The 21196-nt window shown below is 38.2% G+C and overlaps 1 protein-coding gene across 6 annotated transcripts in view; it reads left to right on the plus strand.

The window, feature by feature from the left end:
* Nucleotides 1-21196, plus strand: part of GABPB1 (GA binding protein transcription factor subunit beta 1) — a 38476-nt gene that overhangs the window by 4238 nt on the left and 13042 nt on the right. For 4 of the 6 annotated variants that reach the window (XM_032790617.2, XM_032790619.2, XM_032790616.2 and 1 more), the window contains exons 2-8: nt 6514-6621; nt 7649-7816; nt 8359-8553; nt 9552-9663; nt 10032-10145; nt 15411-15596; nt 18705-18820. In XM_032790617.2, the coding sequence (XP_032646508.1) occupies nt 6514-6621; nt 7649-7816; nt 8359-8553; nt 9552-9663; nt 10032-10145; nt 15411-15596; nt 18705-18820 (999 nt within the window). Of the gene's footprint in view, nt 1-5929; nt 6324-6513; nt 6622-7648; nt 7817-8358; nt 8554-9551; nt 9664-10031; nt 10146-15410; nt 15597-18704; nt 18821-21196 lie in introns of those variants that run through there. The other 2 variants (XM_032790615.2, XM_075069652.1) reach the window with 1 other exon arrangement.

Consider the following 21196-nt stretch of genomic DNA (forward strand, 5'->3'; position numbering starts at 1 on the left):
CTACGGAAGTCCAGTAGCAGCACTTAGTTTATAATGGATTCCAGTTTTAAGTGCAAAACTCAATGTTGACTGTAATATTCCTGTACTGCATATAGGGCTAGATTCTTGGTCTTGCTTGTGTCACTTCAAGCAACTGGAGTGTCACAAAGTGACCTTAAAGTTGTCCTAAAGGGGCAGCTGAGGATTTCTCTGGCAGGGGAAAAATCATAGGCTGCTGGTATAAAACCCCTCCTGAGATGCTCTCATGCAGACAGAGGAGTGGTGGGGAATTGTTCTGGGGTGTAGTGTTGTGTTCAACAGATTTCGGGCCAGTGCAGCAGTCTGTAGGGGGCTGTTTTAGCCCTCGTACATTAGGACAGCTCTTTGGTTGCTCTAACTTTTATGCCAGGGCTGGCTCAGAAGCAGGAAAGTTCATAAAAGATGGTGAAGAGCCACCCTTGCCAATATCCACCCCGGCATAAGAACATGCACAGTTGCGTCAGGCATGGGCTTGATGCCGCTGAAAATTGCACACACGTTTCTCAGCTCCTAAGAACAGCCCTGAATTCCAAAAGCTACCAATATGCTGAGAAATCTACAGTAGCTTCTGGGAAGTACCATCCAGAGAAGCTGCAAAATCATATAATTTAAGGTCCAGTGTGGTTGTACACAAGTTTATTTTAAAAAATAACCCATTTTGAGTTTGTGTAAGTACAACAAACAAACAGCACTCCAAAAGTAATATTAGAACAGTGTTTTCACAGGTAATTTTTAATTAAAAAAAAATATCAACTTTAGCTGAGTAGTCATGAGAAATATCATTAGTGATACGTTTTTTGTCTATGGAAAGTTTCTAAGTGCACAGAAAGCCTTTCGGTGAAAGAACTAGTTGGTTCTCAACAACTACAGTATCACTGCTCCTCACTGCTATAAGTTATATAATTTGATTTTATTTTGTTACTGGCTGACAATGTAATTTTTGTTTTTACTCTTGTCACCACAAGATGGCTCCGTGAACATTTCTTTTGGTATCCTATGAGAAATAAAATTAACTGTGCTTGTAGGTCACTGAAAATTAGATGAGTTTATGAATGTAGAAATTTCAATATGTAAACTCCTGAAAAAGAATACTTTGTCTAACTTTTAACCTAGCCAGTAATAAACATATAATGGATAAATGACATGACAAAATTGCTAATTTTATTTGTAACCTTCCAAGTTCTTTACTTTGCCTTGGTTGGGACACTACTTATTGAGTATAGTACAATTCAGTTAAACATTATTAAGACATCAAAATCAAATGTTAAGAAAAGCAAAAATAAAGTAGTATAATTTGAAAGGGAATGCCACAGCAGTGATTCAAATGAACAAAACAACCCTGAGAAAGTGTCTTCAAATATCTTTGAGAGTGTGGACTGAAACATCTAGTGGGAGCAACCCCACAGGGCACCATGATAAAAGTTTATTTACTTGCTCCTCGAGGGGTGGACTTGGAAATTCTCAAAAGAAGGTTGCATCAGAGTTCAGATACCCCATTGCAAGACTGATGAAGTTTTTTTTTTATGTACAACTTGGTTCCTCCTGTAAAAATACCATCACAAAATCAAAGGAGAGAAATTAGACTGAGATGTTCATGAATTATGTTGAGAGTGGGTCAAAACTTGGAATTTAACAATTCTCAACCTAATTTGGAATTTGAATTCTGACATTTCAAAATTCCTTTTGTCCCATATTGGAACGAAAAGTTGAAATTTACTGTGAAATAAAATATCTGAACAATTTTTTGTTTTGGAATTATTGAAATGACCTTATAAAAGGTTAAAGCACTTTGTTTCATCTTTATCCATTAATAGAATGGCTCATTTCCCCCCCTGAAAACTATTTTCACAATTATACTGTAGCCTTTCAGGAATATACTCTTCACTTTTCTCCATTCTTGACTTTTGTTGTGGAACAGCCATTCATAAATTATTAGTTTGATGTTTTCTATTGCAAAGATTCTTCCTGACAAGAGTGAAAAGACACAGTCCCCTCTCTTAATGAGCTGGTTTTACTTCCTTATGCTAAAAGACAGGTTAGTTCCTGATACTAACGGTAGTATAGATGTCTACAGTGCTAGTCATCTTGTTCTCACGCCTCCATTTCTCAATCAGGAACTACCATAATTAAAGAAGTCACAAAGAAACTTTACAAATTCATTGGTTTTGTGACTGATTTTGGCTCCATTTTAAAAAAAATGAAAATAATAGTTTATTGGTTTTTCTTTCTGAACTTCCCTATCATTTGTGTGATGGAATTGGAGCTGTTTTGTAATAATTTATAAATACTGTATATTGACCTGGCTCTTGAGATTTTTACTGTATGAATGAATGTATTGATTTTGTTTAGTAGGGGACTGTAGGGAAAAGCAGGCAACGAAGGAAAGAATGGCTCAAGATAAAACACTTGTGAGCAAATATTTGAGAATTAAGAGGCAATTCCAGTTCAGGAAAGAGCTATGCAGATTTAATAAGGGTCTCTTTAGCAAAGGTGTGAGGGGGTGCTTGTTCAGCGCAACCAGGCTGACATAGGCACCCGTTAGACTGAGCGTCTGAAGAAGTTAAGGCCTGCCTAAGTTACCAGCAGGCAACGATGTGCCCTTCACTCTAAAAGCTTTATTCCTATTCATAAATAAATAATACTTTGTTTTTAAGAAGCCTGTCCGCACACTAGGCATCACAGTCTTGGACTGCCAAAGGGAAAAACCTCAGGTGTCCAAACTCAGTTGAACCTGCAGGGTGAGAACAGTTGACATGCAGGGTACTATAGTCCAGGCCCTGATTTAAGTGTGGGAGTACTGCGGAATTCCACCCCAGGACAGATAAAGGCATGACGAAGTGCACTCATACATCACACTTCTCATAAACTATGACTAATATAATATGATCTGACCACTTTGTCGTGCATGACTGGAAAGTAAATTGGTAAAACCCAGTCTCAGTCTTTGCAGATGAAATCATTGATAAAAGAATGAAAAGTTCGTTATATGTTTTGGCTGGTAGTTTAATTCTGGACACACTAATTATTTAATTTTTAATATTGGGTCTTAGGTAGGAGTCAGTGGTTTTGCAAAGATGTTGTTCTGGGGAATTCTTGTAGAAAAAACATATTTAGGGATGTTTTGCCACATAGGTTTACTTTTTTCCCTCCTCCTCAAAAGCAAGATCTGTATATTTACAACTGTACAGGTTTCAGTAATTTAACTGTTTGTTTTTTCTGCTGTGAATAAAAATGTTATAGTCATTGTCTTGGGACAGTGATTAGCCAAAGTTATGCAAAAGACCATATGTTGCCTTGAAAAACCTAAATGGAAGGAAACCTAAAATAAAGTGCTGTTTTTCAAAGACACCCATTTTATACGGAAGGGGAATATTAAGTGCTTTTTTTTTTTTTAAAGTTATATAAGCTGTGTGAATTTGGAAGGAATACAATTAGTACTAGCAATTACTAGTTGTAGTTTAACATGCCATATCTTATGTAGAACTGTTATGGAAAGTTTCAGCCAAACTGTGCATGCTGTTTTGTAGAGGCAGACTTAAAACATTAGCTCCTATCGAGCATCTTTGAAAAGTTTCCTAGGTTATTTTTATCCACTTTTACCTCCAAAATGACTTAACCTACAAACTTCGCACTTGATCTGTCTTAGTGGCTTTTAATTATCTTAACAGATGTGTTGAATATAGAAAAATGGCTTTTCACATAATCACGGCTTTTCCCTTACCCGTAAGGTTTTTAGGGTGGACTAAATGAAATGATAATGGAGGCATCACAAATAGACTTATACTCTGAGCATAAGGAGCATGGAAGAAGTCACAGAAATGGTTGTGGTAAAGGAGAAATAAAAGATTGAGTTATTGAGTCCAAAGCCTTTCAAAGTTACAGGTGTCATACAAAATCTCCACTCTGGGTACAGTATACACAAACAACATAAATCTGCCTATATATTACTGGCCTTGTGTCCTTGTTGAGGCTCCTAAAACATGCATAGAAATATAACCATGTATACTATTAAAATCAGAATGTCTAAAATTGAAAACAGAATTTTATCCATATGTCCTAAAATTACTATTTCTACCAATTCTGAATATTTACAATAAAATAATATGCTGAACAAGCATTATCAAATTGATATCAGTATTATCTGTTGCCATCACCGAAAAATTATATACACTAAAAAATAAAATACTATTCACATATTTCTACTTCAAAAATACTATTTAACAGATCATCTTCGTATGGGAAATATATTAATACAGATAATAGAAAAATGTTTAAATACTCCTTTGAAGAAATGTTCCAGCAATTAAGTCTATTGCCAAACAAACCCTTTCCAGCTGGAAAGAGAATGTCCAGATAAGGTAGTGTGTGAAGCGGTGAAACAGCTAGATGTTTTGAATATGAATTTCATAAATTTTAGAAAGCATGGGGTTTTGAGTGTGTTTATATGAGCATTTGCCAGATCAGATAGGAATTCTCTTTCATACTTAACTATTTCTCTGAAATGATGAATTCTGGATTTTTGGTTTTATTTTGAATTTTAGTTCAGTCATTTTGAGTCACTTATAGTGAGCATGTCCACTGCTTCTAGTGCTTGGCTGTGGATTTCCGTTTCAAGTTTTATCTTTTTGTTTTGTTAATTTTGCCAATTGATCTGGCTTTTGTGTATTTAGAAGGTGAAGCCACAACTGCCCCCAAATTCCTTGTCTTCTCTTTTTTGGCAGTACAAATCAACTTTTTTTGACATATTAGTGTCGCCATACAGTAATAGTCCACTAGAGGGAATTCTGTAGAAAAGTTATCAAAAACATTGTGCTTCCTGTCTATGGCCAGGTCTACACTGCGACTTTAAATCGGTTTAATGGCCGATATACCAATTTAACGCTGTATCCGTTCACACGACGTCGTCATTAATATCAAGTTAAACGGCTCCTTAAATCGATTTCGGAACTCCTCCCAAACGAGAGGAGTAGCGCTAAATTCGATAGTGATAACTCGGATTAGGGTTCATGTGGACGGAAATCGACGTTATTGGCCTCCGGGCGGCATCCCAGAGTGCAGCACTGACCGCTCTGGACAGCAATCTGAACTCGGATGCAGCGGGCAGGTAAACAGGAAAAGCCCCGCGAACTTTTGAATTACATTTCCTGCTTGCCCAGCGTGGAGCTCTGATCAGCACGGCTGGCGATGCAGTTTGAAATCGAAAAAGAGCTCCAGCATAGACCGTACGGGAGATACTAGGTCTGATCGCTGTATGGGGAGACAAATCTGTTGTATCCAGCTCCGTTACAGAACACGAAATGCCAAAGCGTTTGAATAAAAAACTCCAGGATACACAGCGCTGTGTGACAAGCGTAACGGGAAGCCAGAGACTCAAATGGACGCTCATGAAGGGAGGGAGGGGGTACTGAGGACTCCAGCTATCCCACAGTCCACAGCAGTCTCTGAAAATTATTTGCATTCTTGGCTGAGCTCCCAATGTCTGTAGGTTCAAACACAGTGTCTGGCGTGGTTCAGGGAACAGCTCCTCAGTTTATTTCCCCCCACCACCACGTGAAAAAAAAAAAGGAAAAGATTGCTGTGCTATGGCGTTTGCTCAATGCACTCCGCGAAAAAGGCGCCAAAGGGTTGTCTGCTGCCTTCACAAAGGGAGGGGTGAGGCTGTACCCAGCACCACCCGGGGCAGTGTTTTCTGCCCCATCAGGCACTGTGCTCTCAACACGGAAGTGGGAACTATGGGATAGCTGAGGAACAGCTACCCACAGTGCACCGCTCCTGAAATCGATGGTAGCTTTGGACCATGGACGCAAACAATCGATTTCGGGATCCCACTGTGGACGCGCTAAACCGATTTTATTAGATCTGTTTTGTAATATCGGTTTAAGCTAATTCGAAATAATCGTGCAGTGTAGACGTACCCTATATCATAGTGTGTATTTAGCATGGAAGCTCCTTAATTAATCAAAGTAAATATCTTTTCTGAATGTATGCAATGCCAGTGGGAAATATGAACGGGGACATAAGTAGCCAGAAATCTTCGGTACTGTTTGATATCCTTGGTACCAATGTTGCTGCGCTAGGTTGCAATCAATACCAAGTAAGGGAGTATAAATCATTGTTTATTTAGAGTCTGCTATTTAGTTCAGTCTAATTTGAGGCTGGAGTAACTTTTAAAAAAAGAAAAACCTTCCACAGCTGTGGACAATAATGCAAGAAGGAATATTAAGTATTAAACTCTTCACTCAACTTCAACTCTATTTGAATCTCCAAAAAAGGTTGCATGAATGGGTTGGCTGTGTATTAAGCAGGTGAGGAAACTTGTTATAATGCCTAAAACATCATCTAATTATTAAAAGTCTTGCCTCCCCCAAAAAAAAATTAAAGAGAAGAAAAATGATTGGTATTTTTAAAAAACTCTGGTAGCATTTGTACACGTAAGAAGTAGTGTCAATTTACTGTTAAACTTTTCATCATTTTCCTCCTATGTTATTTCACAAGATGTCCTTGGTAGATTTGGGAAAGAAGCTTTTAGAAGCAGCACGAGCAGGTCAAGATGATGAAGTTCGCATTTTGATGGCAAATGGAGCACCTTTTACCACAGACTGGGTAATAAATTTTTTTCATTTGTTTGAAATGTTTTTACATTCTTTTTGTTTCTCTGTGATATCTTCCCTGGAAAATAGTGTAACTAAATTATCAGAAATCTATACAATGACATAAACCTACATTGAGGTTCATATATATTCCCGTATTGATTCTGAGGTTGGACATTGGACTATAGCATTGCAAATTGAAACTGGCTAGTTAATTGTATTGTCTGACCTAGGAATTAGGTATCCAGGACCATTTTGGGCACTCTGAAGTAATTGATGATTGTGAACTCTGAATGAGTTATCTTTTAACAGCAGTCCAGGTGGACTTTGGAAAATATAATAAAGTATGTACATCATTCAGAGAGAAAGCTCATCCTGATTACGTGACCATGTGTTAGTTTAGGAAGAGGACCCAGTTAATACCTTTATTCTAATTGCTGATGATCAACGGAAGTAGGTCAATGACAAACACCAAAGCTGGAAGTTGGTAGAGTTGGAACATTTACACCTCTACCCCGATATAACACTGTCCTTGGGGGCCAAAAATCTTACCGTGTTATAGGTGAAACCATGTTATATTGAACTTGTTTTGATCTGCTGGACCACGCAGCCCCCCGCGCCGCCACTCTGTCCCCCCCGAACAGTGCTTTGCCATGTTATATCCAAATTCTAGTTATATCGGATCACATTATTTTGGAGTAGAGGTGTATGTGACCTTGAAGAGGCAAGCCATAGACAGTGGTCTTTTCTCTGGATGATGGGAACTTGTTAGCAGAAAATCTCAACTTGGGACTCTTTCTTTTTATATTTTGTTCTTTCAACCTGCTTCTCCTTCTTTCCATGAAATTAAAAGGGAGAAAGGTAGGATTATTAAGAGAAATAGAGTTAGAAGTGGTTGACTGATGCCTGAGTTCTGTACCTCCAGGATAGAAGAGACAAAACAAGAGGGTTGGAAGTGAGTACTTCGTGCTGTTTTTTTTTTTTTTTTTTTTTTTTTGTTTTTTTTTTTGTTAATAGTCCACTTTTGTACCACATTACAGTTGGGAACGTCACCACTTCATCTAGCAGCACAGTATGGGCACTATTCAACAACAGAAGTATTACTTCGAGCTGGTGTAAGTCGGGATGCGAGAACCAAAGTGGACAGAACTCCATTGCATATGGCAGCATCTGAAGGCCATGCAAACATAGTAGAAGTCTTACTTAAGGTAGAAACATATTTTTATATCTGCCATTTGAAACTGAACCTGAATCTAGAAGACTACTTAATCATAAATCTGCATAGATGTAACTTTCTTTAATCCCTCAATTGGCTGAAAATGATTTTTTAAATAATTTAAGAGCTTTTTAAAACTTTAACATCTGTACTAAAGGTACAGGTGGCACTTTCTATTTCCCATTCAGTTTTGTATTTTATTTTTAAATATTTGTTACAATCAGTGTGCTTTCAGGCAAATTGTTTATTGGCATCCAAAAATAAGACTTCTTCATAATGCAGTACTGTATAAACAAAAATCTTCTAAAACCTGCACATGTGGTCCTAGGAATTATTTAATCCTTTGAGTTAATGTGTGTGGTAATTACTATAAAGTACTTTTAATGAAATAGTAATTATAAGACAGCAGGAAGTTCCTTGCAGCAAGCAAGTGAAAGAGAGTATTTTCATCATCTTGGACATCATTACATTTGCAGCATTTTGCAGTTAAAACAGCCTGTGATTATTTGATTTATGTAATGTTTTTGTTTGCAGCATGGTGCTGATGTTAATGCAAAGGACATGCTAAAGATGACTGCTCTTCACTGGGCTACAGAACACAATCACCAGGAAGTGGTTGAGCTCTTAATAAAATATGGAGCAGATGTCCACACACAAAGTAAATTTTGCAAAACTGCATTAGATATTGCAATAGACAATGGGAATGAAGATGTAGCAGAAATATTACAGGTAACTTTTTGATTTATGATGCAGATGAAACTTACAGAAAGATGCTGACCATCTAAATTGTTAATTTAGTAGTTGTAGGAGGTTACATGGTGATGAGCATGGTTTTTCTCCTCTCTGGTCCACAGCATAGAAGTGAGATGATACTAATACATATTATTTGTGTAAAAATTGGCTGAAGAATGCTTCTAGCCCCTGCCAATCGAAGAAGGAAGGGCCTTTAGGCTTTTTAACTTGCTCATTCTGATTTACAGAATAGCTGGGATAGTTTGCAGATGGGGTATGGCAGCTAAACTTTAAGACATCTCTGACAATATGTCCTGGCTTCGGTGTTAGATAAGCTTCGCGTGTCGGGGCTAAATTAGTTGGTGAGGGTCAGAGAGGGAGGAGATGCCCTCTTGTTGTTGACTAGGCACCAGCCCAACTTTCTGTACTAGTGAGGATTGGTTCCATTATAATGCCCAGATTCACACAGCCAGGCTTTTTGGTTTACTGGTACAGTCGCTTGCATGGTAGCTTCAGACCTTTTCAGACGCTGAGATTATGTAATTTTATATAAGCTTCATGGTTAAGTGGGCCGCTTTGGCCTAGAATAAGTGAGGGTATTGAGTATTCACTATTGAAATGCTAGGGAAACAGGTGTTGGTGGCAGTCTGCTGTTTCACTTCACTCAGATTATGTTGCCTTTATGAAGCAAATAAGATGAAGTCTAAAGTTGCAGCCTCTTGGCCACAATTTACATAATTTGGTCTCAGTCCTCATCGGTCCTTGTTCTTTCCAATCTACCTGAAATAGCTCCTAGATTATTACTTTGGGGGAGGGTGAGAGTGGGGGCTGACTGACTGACTAGATTTACATTTTGATCTAGTCTTATTTACCTTCTCCTGTGGAGGAAGCTGTCATTTAAAAAAAAAAACAACAGCGTTTTTATTGAAGTATAATATGTTTGTTTTTAATGTTTATTTGCAGACTGAATAGTATTGTTGTCTTTTTACTCCTAGATTGCAATGCAGAACCAAATCAATACAAATCCAGAGAGTCCTGATACTGTGACAATACATGCAGCCACGCCACAGTTTATCATTGGACCTGGAGGGGTGGTGAACCTTACAGGTCTGGTATCTTCTGCAGACGTATCAAATGCAACAGCTATTTACATGCATTTAGGATAGCTATTGGGAATTTGTACATGATTGATTTGCCATTTTATGCAAAGACTATTAAGAACAGTGATGGTAAGATTGCAGCAGGTGCCTTATTCCTCTTTGTTGTCTTTTGCATATTATAAATATCCAGTTACTTAGAATAATAATGTAAATTGAGGTAACTCATCAGAAACTGCATTAACCTGACAAACTTGTCTTCAGAATAACACTTTTGGTTTATAACAAGACCAATATACATCTTCACTGTGAAAAATAGGGACTTGTGTGACATTCTAATAGAAGTTTGTGAACTGACTTAATTTTTTCTTCTACTAGATGAGACAGGAGTATCTGCTGTACAATTCGGAAATTCATCAACATCAGTATTAGCTACATTAGCAGCTTTAGCGGAAGCATCCGCTCCACTGTCCAACTCTTCGGAAACACCAGGTTAGAAAGCAAAGTAATCTATTTGCATTGAGTAAACGAACACAAAGAATGAGGAGATAAAGCTTTTGGCAGTACAATTTGTCTGAAAATGGATTGAAATTAATTTTAAGAATACCGAAAAGAAATTAATACCCATTTTGCTCAAATCTGCAATGTATGAGGATCATATCATACTTGCCACATATAAGACATAACTATTTCAGAGTAGACCTTTTTTTTTTTTTTTTTTTTCTTCATTTACAGTTGGTATTTCTGAATCTACTGGAGGCGGAACACATTTTCGTGAAACATGACATCATTCAAGAGCCTATAGTCAGATCAAAAGCTGGTTTCTGACCTGCTGTATTACTAGTTGGGAGAAAAACTTTTAATATCTGAACACTAAACATTTTGTTTAAAGTATCGGGGGTAGCCATGTTAGTCTGTATCCACAAAAACAACAAGGAGTCCGGTGGCACCTTAAGGACTATGCCCAAATAAATCTGTTAAGTTTTCCTGGGTAAAAAACCCACTTCTTCAGATGCATGGTGCCACCATACTCCTTGTTGCATTTTGTTTAATTTCATATTTTTTTAAACTAGGAAAAGATGGCCATAAAATACAGCATTCAAACAAAACACACTCATCATGTGAAGACCACTAAATAATCTTCAGTATATTGGATTAAATCAGGGGTAGGCAACCTATGGCATATGTGCCAAAGGTGGCACGCGAACTGATTTTCAGTGGCACTCAGACTGCCTGGGTCCTGGCCACTGGTCTGGGGGGTTCTGCGTTTTAATTTAATTTTAAGTGAAGCTTCTTAAACATTTTAAAAACCTTATTTACTTTACATACAACAATAGTTTAGTTTTATATTATAAACTTATAGAAAGAGCCCTTCTAAAAACATTACTGGCACGGGAAACCTTAAATTAGAGTGAATAAATGAAGACTTGGCACACCACTTCTGAAAGGTTGCTGACCCCTGGATTAAATTGTTAACTAACTTGAGTGCAGCCCATAAAATACTGAAGCACCTTGCCTACAAATATAACGTATGTAGAGCTAAATTCTGCCTGGATAGCACTACTAGTGTGACCAAAGATGCTGGAAAATGTATTCACTGTTCTAGGAATCGTACCAGTGGGGATAGGACTGGGGAACACTCTTCTGGGCACATATTGCTGCTGCACTGAAAAGGAGCAACATGCATCTTCAGCTAGTATCTGCAACCATCGATAGCATGTCTCACTCTGCAAGGCTTTGGGAGGACAGAGAATCAGTTGACTGCAGAGATAGTATAAAGTATCATTATCCCCAATTACTCTGAACATACAACAGCCTACATCTTTTATTCCTTTTAAAAAAATAAATAAATAGGGGCGTAGCCCTCTCCTTCTCTCTTTCGGGAACTCTTAACGAGGCTTGGGATGGCCTGATATTTTCCAGAGGGGATTTTTACCAGGTAAAATCATGGTTTTTAGCATGTCGGGATAAACTGCTTCATCCCAGTTTAAGGCATTTTCTATTTTAAAAACTGTTTCATTAATGCACGCTATATTACACTTAGTCTTAGTTACATGTTAAATTGTGGCTGCTTCATAGATTAATTTAGGATTGTACAAATAAAAACTAAAACTGCAGTGGATGTAATGCTAATACTTGTAATTATAATTCTGAACATTGGAATATCTATACGTTTTGGTTTGGTATTTTCTCAAGTAAATTGTGTCATGACTCATATTTCAGTTTTCAATATTATAGTCAAAACATTTGACTATATGAAAATTAAAATAATGCAGAGTTGTAGACTTAAAGCATTAAGCGATCAGAAGCATGTAGAGTTGCAGACTACCAGTCCAAGTTCATTTGACTGTGCAGCATTCTATAGGGAGAGATTTGCGCTGGTTAATTCTCTCTCTTTCAAATAAATCAGACTACATTCTTAGAATACTTCAGAGTTTAAATGCTGGAGAAGATCTACAAGATTAGCGGTGTATTTAGGATTCAGTGGTAGATGTTCTTTGATAACTGGCTGAGAGCTCTCATAGGCTTACCTTCACTATGATGCAGTAGAACCCAAGCCAAATGCCGGAAATCCATTAAAGATGCAAAGCCCTGGAAAAAAAAAAGCTTTACAAATAAAACAACCTTAAGTCTCCAATGGCTTTTAAAATGTATAGCAGGAAAAAGAAGTAATTAATTATGTGTGTATCAACACCAGTATATTCAAGCCAAAGGGTACAAGAGAGTCATAATTATATGTAAAATAATTTAGCAAACCTTTAGATATGGGCATTCATTTTTGGCTCTTATCTTTGCTGTAGCTTCCAAAATATACAACTGTGAATAGATAAGGAGGAAGAGTTAGGTTTGGTGCATATCTTCTGTGTAGATTTCAAACCTTTCACTTCTTTCCCTCTTTTCCAGGTTGGCCTTCCCCCAGTCCCTTCCTACTAGCCATGTATAGTTTAGCAATTAAAAATAATATATTTTACAAAGCAGCAGAGAGAAAATGCTTCTCACTGGACCAACAAATAGTTGTTTATTTTAATTTCTATTCCAGTGAATACCCCTATGTGAAAAGGGGTCTTGCTTCTAAGTGTGTGGTGGAGCATGGAGTGCTCTGCCTGGATGGAAAAACATCAGAGAAGCACATGGTTCCAAATAAATACTTGGAGTGCAACTATAGGTCTGTTCACATCTGAGGTTGAACCCAAGTGTGTGCACAGGATTGCTAACCTACACCTGCACTTCAAAAAGAAATCCTACCTTTTGATTACTTCTGCATCTCTCAGGATAATGGAACTGCCGTTTCCCTTGGCACTAACGTACCTGCTGGTGTCTAAGGTAGTTTGGTGATTGGTCCATTATAAATACCTATGTACATGGAGAGCAAGGGAAGGGCTATTTTTTTCCCCCTCTTTAAATAGAATAACAACTTGGAAAATAATTTTCCATCCCCTAATAAGGGGTGTCCCTGCTGCAGGCTCCCCAGTGATGTTTACATCCAAAAGCACAAGTTTAAACTTTAGTCCCAGCTCCTTGAAACGTCAGAGCAGTTTGCTGAAGTAACAGACATTTTACTTTGCAGCCTGAACAGAGACTGTGTGGCAATAGAGTCATCGTTTTTGGCAATTATTGAGCAGTAAGCCTATGTTATACATTTCTTTAAAATAAACCAAGTTTTTATTTTAAATTATTTCCTTGCATAGCCTCATTGTTTAATATAGTTAATACTACTTTGCTTTCTTGCATAAACACTTCCCGAAGAGTGTTATTAGTAATTCCTTAGGATAGGGATCTCTACGGACAGTGCTTCAGAAAGCAGTGATTGCAATCATTATTTGAATGGCACAGTCATTTTAAATTGTGCTGTCATTAATTGGAAAGATGAAAGCTTCTTAGTTGTATCTATCTGATCTCTGACATTTCTGAGATGACATAGGCTGTAGTTTTAAATTTTACTCTGATAGAAAGCCTTCTAGTGTCTACTGCTTAAATCAAAGCCTCTGCTTTTAACATAACATAGGCTGAACATAAACATAGGTTTAATGTGCTTGAAAATGTTCTTGATTGTCTAGTGCTTACATTGCTCTTTGTGCCTTAGTATTATTTTGATTTTTTGGCGGGGTGGGGGGGGGCATAGGGGTTTTCCTCCTGACATTTTCAAAAATAAGGGACACTGTGACGGGGCCTATAATTTAAAGGGCAAATAAAAACAACCTGAGATGGATAACACGTAGTTTATCCATGCTCTGAATAATATCTTTGCTGGTTTTTAGCTTGATTCATAAATGTAATATAGAAGAATTTGAGTGGGTCATTGCGTATATACATTCTGGAATCATGGGTTTGAAATGCAAAAGTTTGTTTTTATTATTTTTGATCTTGTAAAAGTGTTATACAACATTTAATTTACCTTTTTAAAGTAACTTGCTTCTTATTACTTTCCCAAAGTAAATATTTTATTTGACTCCCAAGTTTTTATTTCTGTGGAAAATAGACAAGATTATCCAATGCTGTTCACTTAGCCCTGCTTCATACCCTCTACCAAGACCATTTGGGTATTGTTCGGCTTTCTGTATGTGGAACACCCATACAATACAACTTTAAGATCCTACAGAGGTCTTTTTACCTATTACTGCCTAGGAAGAAGATACCATAACTTGTAGGTCATGGGCCAGATTCTCAACTGGTGTAAAATGACATCACTTCACTGACTTCATTGGATCTACATGAATTTATACCATGAGGATCTAGACCCGCATTTCTATCCAAAACTTTTGTTACAAGTCACGCTGAGATTATTACAACTGAAAATATTAAAGAACAAAATATTATTTTTTCCAGTTTCTTTACTTTATACATCTGACAGGAATTTGACAACATATAGTTAGGGCCCTACCAAATTCACGGCCATGAAAAATGCGTCACGGACTGTAAAATCTGGTCTTTTGTGTGCTTTTACCGTATACTAAGCAGATTTCACAGTGGAGACCGGTGTTTCTCAAATTGGGGGTCCTGACCCAAAAGGGAGTGGTGGTGGTGTTGGGGGACGGTGTCACAGTATTGTCATCCTTACTTCTGTGCTGCCTTCTGAGCTGGATGGCTGGAGAGTGGCGGCTATTGGCTGGGCACCCAGCTGTCAAGACAGTGCCCCTCCTGTAGCAGCGCAGAAGTAAGGGTGGCAATACCAGACCATGCCACCCTTCTTTTTTTAAAGAATTTAGTGAATTAAAAAAAATTCAAATTTTAAAGATCTCAGGGCACATTTCAGCAGACTCTGAGTAAAACATTTGTTTCATTACTAATCTTCTCAGAGTTTCTAATGTACAAAGCTGTGTGCAGACAACACAACAGCTATTGGGCGCTTCAAAAAAAATTATCTCACTCTTACTGCAATACTAATACCTAACTCAGAATATCCCAAATTTATTTTACAAAGTATGAAAAATGCTAACTAAAATCAGATTATATTCTTTTGGGCTGAATTCTGCCCTGTTCAATCCCATTCATTGCAGTCAGGACAGAATTTGTACCAGTACATATATTTTTGAAACTTCACGTTTCTTGCACTGATGAAAGATTACCATTGACTTCAGTGAACTTTGGATTAGATCATATAAGCATAGTTTATGTGTTAATAATGCATTAGATTTATAGCTGCAGAAGAAACATTGAATTTGAAGTGGCATGTAAAAGGCTTCTAATAGTTACTAAATTCTGAGTCCCAATTTGTAAATTATAAATATTCTGACCTTCTTTACACTTTATCAACAGTTGTAGCAACAGAAGAAGTAGTGACTGCAGAATCTGTGGATGGTGCAATTCAGCAAGTTGTCAGTTCTGGAGGTCAACAAGTTATTACTATAGTTACAGATGGCATTCAGCTTAGTAATCTCCATTCAATTCCAACCAGTGGAATAGGTCAGCCAATCATTGTGACTATGCCAGATGGACAGCAAGGTGAGTGGAAACAAGATACTCAATGTGAACTTCAAGAATAATTTTAGTTTAAAATATTGATAGTTCAGGAAAACGTTGGACTTTTTACATGATCTATTTCTGTGCACAGCAGATAGAATTGACGTTTCCTATACGCAGTAAATGACTTCTCTAGATCTGCCGTGGTTGAGTGAGATGCCATTTGAATTGCATTTTTCTGTAGATGTGTAAGTCCACTAAAATGGATAAAAAATAGACTAGGGGGGAAAAATAAAGTTTAAGAAATTAATTTAACCAATGAGATTTGAGTATGTAAATATATTAAGAAAAGACTGGGGGAGGAAGAAAAATTTCTAAGGTATGAGGAGGAGGAGAGAAGATGTTGAAGGGAAAGGTGATGCTTGTCTGAGTTAGCTCTATCAGTCCAGGTTGTTATAAATTCAGCATCAAAAATAGAAAATATAGAACACCAACAATCAAACCAACTTTCAGTAGTTAGGACCCTTGAGAGGAACTCAGGCTGAAAAGTGGGATGCAGAATTTGAGGACCCAATTCCAGGAACAGCGTTTGCATACCATGGAGATTTGCTCTGTGGGGATCCTCTTTGGACTCCAGGATACCCAGGACTTTTGAGGGTGGTCTGGGAGAGGAGCAGGGGCAGAGCTGGTGGATTCATGAATGCACATTGTACCCACTGGAACAAGAGTACATTTACTGCGGGAGCTATTGCTGCCCTGACGCTGCAGTAATGGTTGTGGAGTTTTGTGTAAATATTTCCTGTAACAGCTACTCCTGATGGAATTGATTCGTTTCTTGGTTTCCCATCATCAGATCACCCCCTGGGATTCCCAATGCAGAATATGGCTTCTTAAAACCATGCATTGTGGTCCAGGATTTGGTCTACAGTGTGAGGGTAGATACAGCCATTTATCATGAAACATGAATCTATACTGTTACTAATTGAACTGACCTTTAGAAGAGCATATAGCCAACCAAATGAATAGTTAGGAAATATGTATACAATGATATAAATATGACCATAATCTTTTCAGGGTTACGAAACTGCTAGATTTTTTTCAAATTGCCTACATGATTGACCTCAAAAATATAAGCCATGTTACTTTTCACAAATTATTTAAAAGGAGATAGTCTTGTAGCACAGAATTGTGAGCAGGGAGATCTAGTTTCTGTTCCCAGCCCTGCCACACAGTTTTTCTCTGTGACCTTGTGACTGGTCACTTAATGTACAGTAACTCCTCACTTAACATTGTAGTTATGTTCCTGAAAAATGCAACTTTAAATGTAACGATGTTAAGCGAATCCAATTTCCCCATAAGAATTAATGTAAATAGTGGGGGTTAGGTTCTAGGGGAAAAATTCTCACCAGACAAAAAACTATATATTATATAGATATACACACGGTATACGTTTTAAACAAACAATTTAATGCTGTTCACAGCTATGAGGATTATGAAGCTTGGTTTATCAGGAGTCTCTGGGAGCAGCTCCAAGGCAGAGGGCAAGAGCAACACATGGCAGTGGGGCGAGGAACAGCTGAACTGCCAGCAGTTGATAGCCTGCAATTGGTAGTCTGCTGGGCAGCTGCAACATAGGGAACTTAGGGGAGGGGGAAGCTGATTACAGGTCCCCACCAGCTAGCTGCAACAGGCTGCTTTTCCTGCAAGCAGTAGACAAAGCAGGAAGAAGGGAGCATTGCACAACTTTAAACGAGCGTGTTCCCTAATAGATCAACAGCGTAACAACGAATCAATGTTAACTGGGATGACTTTAAGTGAGGAGTTACTGTATGCCTTGTTAACCTGTGAGTACAATGGGGTTGATACCACCTAATCATCACCCCTGCTGTGTTGTGAACCTAAATTTAAAAAAGACCTTTGAAATCTCTAATACAGGGGTCTCAAACTCAAATGACCACGAGGGCCACATGAGGACTAGTGCACTGATCCGAGGGCCGCATCGCTGACACACACCCCTCGCTGCCTCTGGCCCTGCCTCCACTCCACCCCTTCCATTAGGCCCGCCTCTTCCCACCCCTTCCCTGCCCCGTTCCAATGCCTTCCCCCAAGTCCCAACCCCAACGCTGCCCCAGGGGGTGCAAAAAGGGTGCAGGGTGCAGCAGGGCTCAGGGCAGGGAGTTGAGGTGCAGCAGATGTGCACGGTGTGGTGGGGGCTTAGGGCAGGGAGTTGGTCTGTGGGGTGCAAGAGGGTGAGGGGTGCGACACGGGGTTGGGGTGCAGGGTACTGCAGGTGGCTCAGGGCAGGGAGTGCAGGAGGGGTGTGGGATGTGGCAGGGGGCTCAGGGCAGGGAGTTGAGTTGCAGGAGGGATGCTTCAGGGGGCTCAGGGGAGGGAGTTGGGTATGTGGGGTGCAAGAGGGTGAGGGGTGCAGCACGGGGTCAGGATGCAGGATGTAGCAGGGGGCTCAGGGCAGGGAGTTGGGATGCAGGAGGGGTTTGGGGTGCAGGAGGGGTTCAGGGTGCGAGCTCCAACCTGGCACCGCTTACCTAGAGCGGCTCCGGGGTGGCAGCGGCGCGCACCGGGGCCAGGGCAGGCTCCTTGCCTGCCCTGGCCCCTGGTCCCATGCCGCTCTGTTCCAGGAAGTAGCTGGAACTGTGTCCCTGCAGCCTCTGTCGGAGGGGGAGGAGCTCAGGGTTGCCTGCATCTGCTGCACTTTCTGCTCCTCAAGGTACCTTCCACGAAGCTCCCATTGGCCATGGTTCCCTGTTCCCGCCAGTGGGAGCTGTGAGGGGCAGTGCCTGGAAGGAGGCAGTGCAGGAGCCTCCCCCTCAGACTGAAGGAACGTGCTGCCATCTGCTTCAGAGTGTGACGCGGGGCTCGCAGCGCCATGGAGGGGCAATCCCGCGGGGGGGAGGGCACGGGGAGCGTGGCGGGCCACGTGTTTGAGAGCCCTGCTCTAACAGAAGATGCACTAAAAGTAGTAGTATAACATTTTGAATTTAATGAGTGTTTCATTGAGCTGTAGTTTTTCTGTCGGAAAAGCTGGCTTTTCCGTTTACTCTTGAAAGTAGAATTTTACATAATAGTTTTATGTAATGTAAATACTGGCCCTTGTATTCATATTTATCTATATAAATGTTTTTATTGAAGTATTAACAGTACCAGCAACAGACATTGCTGAAGAAACCGTGATCAGTGAAGAACCACCAATCAAGAGGCAGTGCATTGAGATTGTTGAAAATCGTGTGGAATCTGCAGAAATAGAAGTAAGGAGTCTATTACATGATGTGTTTTAACTAGAATTTTCAAAACTGAATGTTTTGTTGTTTCTTGTTTTATAGCTGAGTTTCTGTGCAGCCACAGAATGAAGATAACCTGATTGTATTCTCATATCCTTTGTTAATTTAGATCAGAACTTGTGATTTACAAAATTGCTATAGGAAATAGATAGCATATATATATGTTCAATCCTCAGGTTGCCCATTTGTGCATATAGATGTCATTTATTTTTGTAATTGGTTAGTTTTTTTCTTTTAGTGTCACCAGTAAATTCGTAAAACTAGATACTGATACATCATCATCTGATATGACTTTTCATAAACAATGAATGAGAATAATGTCCTTTCATTTCTCTCTTAAAAAACACATTTGATTACTGAAAATATATCATGATTTTACCATTAATGACATCTGGGTAAGGTATTTAATGAGTGAAAGCACAAAACAATAAGATTCTATCTTGCTATTATAAAAAGCTTCAAATTTTGGCAATTTTTTTTTTTTTGTGACTGTGTGTGCAGAAATATGGATAAAGCATCTAATGGCACCATCTGGTATACTGAAATTTTGGTGCAAAAGTCCTAACTTAAAATAAAAGTGAGATATATCTTTTTCTTATATACATTTATTTATTTAAAACCAAAACATTTTTCTGCAATCCACAATTGTGCATTGGTAACCTCTTTGCTCCTTGCTCTATCCCTGCTACTTACTTTGATTGAAAGTCTATGAAAAGTGCTGCCTACCCTGATTAGACTGTAAATGCCAAATTATTTTGTTTCTGTGAACCTTACAGTATTTTGTTTCACAAATGTATTTCTCCTAGTTTTGTTATACTGGATACTGTTTTGTACCTCATTGTTGTACAGTGTGTGGAAGGATACCTCATGCATGACTAATAGCTATAATTAGCATATTTTCTCAATGACTTTCTCTCTCCATAATATATCACATGAAGTATATTCTGTCTTCAGTTGTGTGATCATTACAGACTATCAATATAGTTGAGATTTTCTTGCTGCACTTTTTAATGTATGATTTGTAATAAAAACAAAGCTTCTGTTCACACTTTTCTAAAAATCTGCCTGAATTTTTCTTAGTAAAGAAAATTATAGTTCCTTGATCTCAATAACCTAATAGATTTATTAGAGACAAAAAGTGATTGATTAAAAATGAACCAATTCATTTCTAAATACAGTAGGTCATCATGGTAATATAAATACTTTTTTAAAGTGACACCGTTAGCTTAAGTTACATATTTTAAACAAGCCTTTTTAACTGTTACTAAAAATACTTAGATTTTTTTAAGTGTTTCACTTATCTTTTCAAAAAAATTAAGTATCAGGATAAAAGTAGGCCTTGATTATGAAATGAGAGTTGTACAGGCAGATCTCTGCACCTGCACAGAACTATGATTTTGGGGGACAGGACCACAGGGGTTGTTTGATTGCATCCATTTTATTGCAGGATTGGGAAATTAGTGGTCAGACCCTCTTTAAGCTACTTCATGCTGTTGTCTTAGCTTTAGATCAGAAGCTGATAAATGCTTGAAACAAGAAAAGAAAATAACCTAATATCTGAAGAGCAAAACTTTCATCTCTTCTTGATTTTAATGTTGCAAACATCTTTATCGTTGCCTTCAGTTATCTGATTTTTAAATAAAAAGGGGTAACATTATTTAAGGCTAATAACAGCTTTCTTCACCATTTTAAGTTCTTAGCAAATCTATATACTCTGGCTTTATTTCTGAAATCTTTATGTAAACCAAACTCCCTTTGACTTCAATGAGAAGCATTCCTGTTTAGTGGTTGCAGGATGAGGACTTTGGTAATTTTTTCAGTTTGACTTCTGATCTCTAATAAGAGTGTATTAATCGAAGTCTGAATTGCTAAGAATACAACTCACTTAACTGCAGTTTTGTGAAGAATGTCAAAAATTTCAGAAATCACAAACATTTTCAATGTACTTAATAAGTGGCAAAATTTAACTCACACAAACTTTTATTTTTTGATAGCTTGAGTTAAATACTGACTTCCATCCATAACTTAATATATTAATTTACAATGATTCATATTCATCGTTGAGTTTGACTTCCACTTTTCCCAGAGTCGCTTGGGAAAAGTGTGACACACATATTAGAAACACCAAGCAAATGGAATTATCATTTCATAAGTCTTTTTAATTGAATTTTGTTGTAAGTTCATCTTAAAGGATCACATTTCTTCTTTTTATCAACTGTTACATATTACCTGATATTTTCCATTATTTCTAATTATACACAGCACTATCTGTGCTGCCCATAATAACACCTAATATAACTATAACTGAACAAAATTCTCTCTGTAAAAATATAAAAATTGTCG

This window comes from Chelonoidis abingdonii, chromosome 9, assembly GCF_003597395.2.
Source record: "Chelonoidis abingdonii isolate Lonesome George chromosome 9, CheloAbing_2.0, whole genome shotgun sequence".
Lineage (NCBI taxonomy): Eukaryota > Metazoa > Chordata > Testudines > Testudinidae > Chelonoidis > Chelonoidis abingdonii.